This window comes from Vicia villosa, unplaced genomic scaffold (assembly GCF_029867415.1).
Source record: "Vicia villosa cultivar HV-30 ecotype Madison, WI unplaced genomic scaffold, Vvil1.0 ctg.000680F_1_1, whole genome shotgun sequence".
Lineage (NCBI taxonomy): Eukaryota > Viridiplantae > Streptophyta > Magnoliopsida > Fabales > Fabaceae > Vicia > Vicia villosa.
The window spans coordinates 20,982-22,683 of NW_026705304.1; the positions used below are offsets into that span (position 1 = coordinate 20,982).

The 1,702-nt window shown below is 37.6% G+C and overlaps 1 protein-coding gene across 1 annotated transcript; it reads right to left on the reverse strand.

The window, feature by feature from the left end:
* Window positions 1-723: 723 nt before the first annotated feature.
* LOC131630407 (squalene monooxygenase SE1-like) lies at window positions 724-1,403 on the reverse strand. Its single transcript, XM_058901185.1, has 3 exons — window positions 1,393-1,403; window positions 1,005-1,281; window positions 724-918 (listed from the first exon to the last, which is right to left on the reverse strand). Exons 1-3 carry the CDS (start codon window positions 1,401-1,403, stop codon window positions 724-726), a joined length of 483 nt encoding a protein of 160 aa, XP_058757168.1.
* Between the last annotated feature and the right edge of the window lie 299 nt (window positions 1,404-1,702).

Consider the following 1,702-nt stretch of genomic DNA (forward strand, 5'->3'; position numbering starts at 1 on the left):
AGTATCATCACTACCACTTTTTTCAATACAACATTCAATATTATTTCAATGGCACTCATACTTACAAGAATTCCAAATTACTCATAGTGTAAGAAATAGTTACCATTTATCTTTAGCTCATTATCTAAACTTGTGTGAATCACAAACTGTCTTGGGCCTTACCATTTATGACAGAACTGATATACCTTTTGCTTCAATTCCTCAATGCAGGATTCCAGATAAAAAGGAAACATAACGCAACACACGCCAAAAATCTACAAAGTGCAAACATGAATTATTATTATACTTTCACACTGTAGAATCATATAATAGAGGAGCAAAAGATTAAAACAGCCCATGGTTAACAGTATCCTATGATACATGAGTCAAATCTCGAATTAAAAGCAAAAGTGAACCTATTCAATACAAATTGTCATGGACACATTTGCAGCATGAATATCAATTAATTCTGATGGATCACAACTCCCTTAACTTTCAGGTTTGCATACAATCATGATAGTCATCTATCTAGAGTTCTTCTTATATCACATATTTTCTAATGAACCACCACTCACGCATCCAACTAATAACCCAAAAGGAAAGAATCTACGAGTTACAATGGCGGCCAGGACCTTTTAATGCAGATAGTGGTACACAAACTCTTTTCTTCAGTTTACTAAATAATTAATAATGAGTTTAATACCAAAGACAATAACACAAAATAGAGAGAAATGTAAGCAACCTTCATGTATGGAGAACGTAACTTAAGGGACGAGGGTTTAATCCTGAAAGTAAAGAGACCGGTCCTTCCGAGAATAGGCCTCTAAGGCTCAGATAATCAAAGCAAGCTTGGCGCATTTCCTTCCTTGCTTGATCAGGGGATGCACAAAAAACCTTGTAAAGGGCACCTGCCAATGTATTTATGGTGGATGCCACAGGCTGCAAATTGAATGACTAACATCAGCGTTTTAACTTTTAAGCTTTAAAAGTGTTGAGTGAAGCAAAAAATATGCATACAACGTTACCTTACGCAAGGTATAAAAGGATTCAAGGTAATTGCAAAGTGTGGGTGCATCATTCAGGTCACGCAAAGGCTTGAGAAGATTTCTCAGCACCACAATATCAGACAATGCTACTGTCACTCCGCCCCCTGTTAGTGGATGATGCATTTTGAATGCATCTCCCATCAGTACAGCACCAGGAGTAGGACGGGGATCTGCTGGCATGCTTCTGTTTGGCATTGTCCTTATGTTTCCCTTGTCCACTGCGGCTGCGAATACATCATTAAATTCAGGGGGGGACCTGCAAACATTTGCAACTTAATGTGAACAAAATTCTATTTGAACTAAAAGAGTAACAAAATTCTATTTCGAAGGTGTAGCTGATGGAGGTACATACCCAACAATTCTTCACCAGAGATACATTATGCTCCTGTCGAATCATATGCTAGCCACATAAGAATGCAAAGACACAATCACTTCCGATTAGCCTCTCACTATTTAATTTACGCCCGAATCAGGGTTTACGAAGATCATGCCCTACACTGAATGTTTTTTTTATTTATGCCTTTTCAAGGTTACTTTTCAAACGCTTTCCGACTACGCGCCACGCCCTTCACAAAGCTAAGTATTTAATTTAATTTAAAGTCTATTTTGTTTCCTTCTACTAGGGTTCGTCTTTTAATGAACTGTGCATACATTCACTCTCCATTCTTCTACCTTTG

What these genes read in the sequence shown, in the direction of transcription:
- LOC131630407 (XM_058901185.1), bottom strand. An exon ending in CCTTTTATACCTTGCGTAAG is followed by an intron (nt 919 to 1,004) that starts GTAACGTTGTAT and finishes TTCAATTTGCAG; the next exon opens with CCTGTGGCATCCACCATAAA.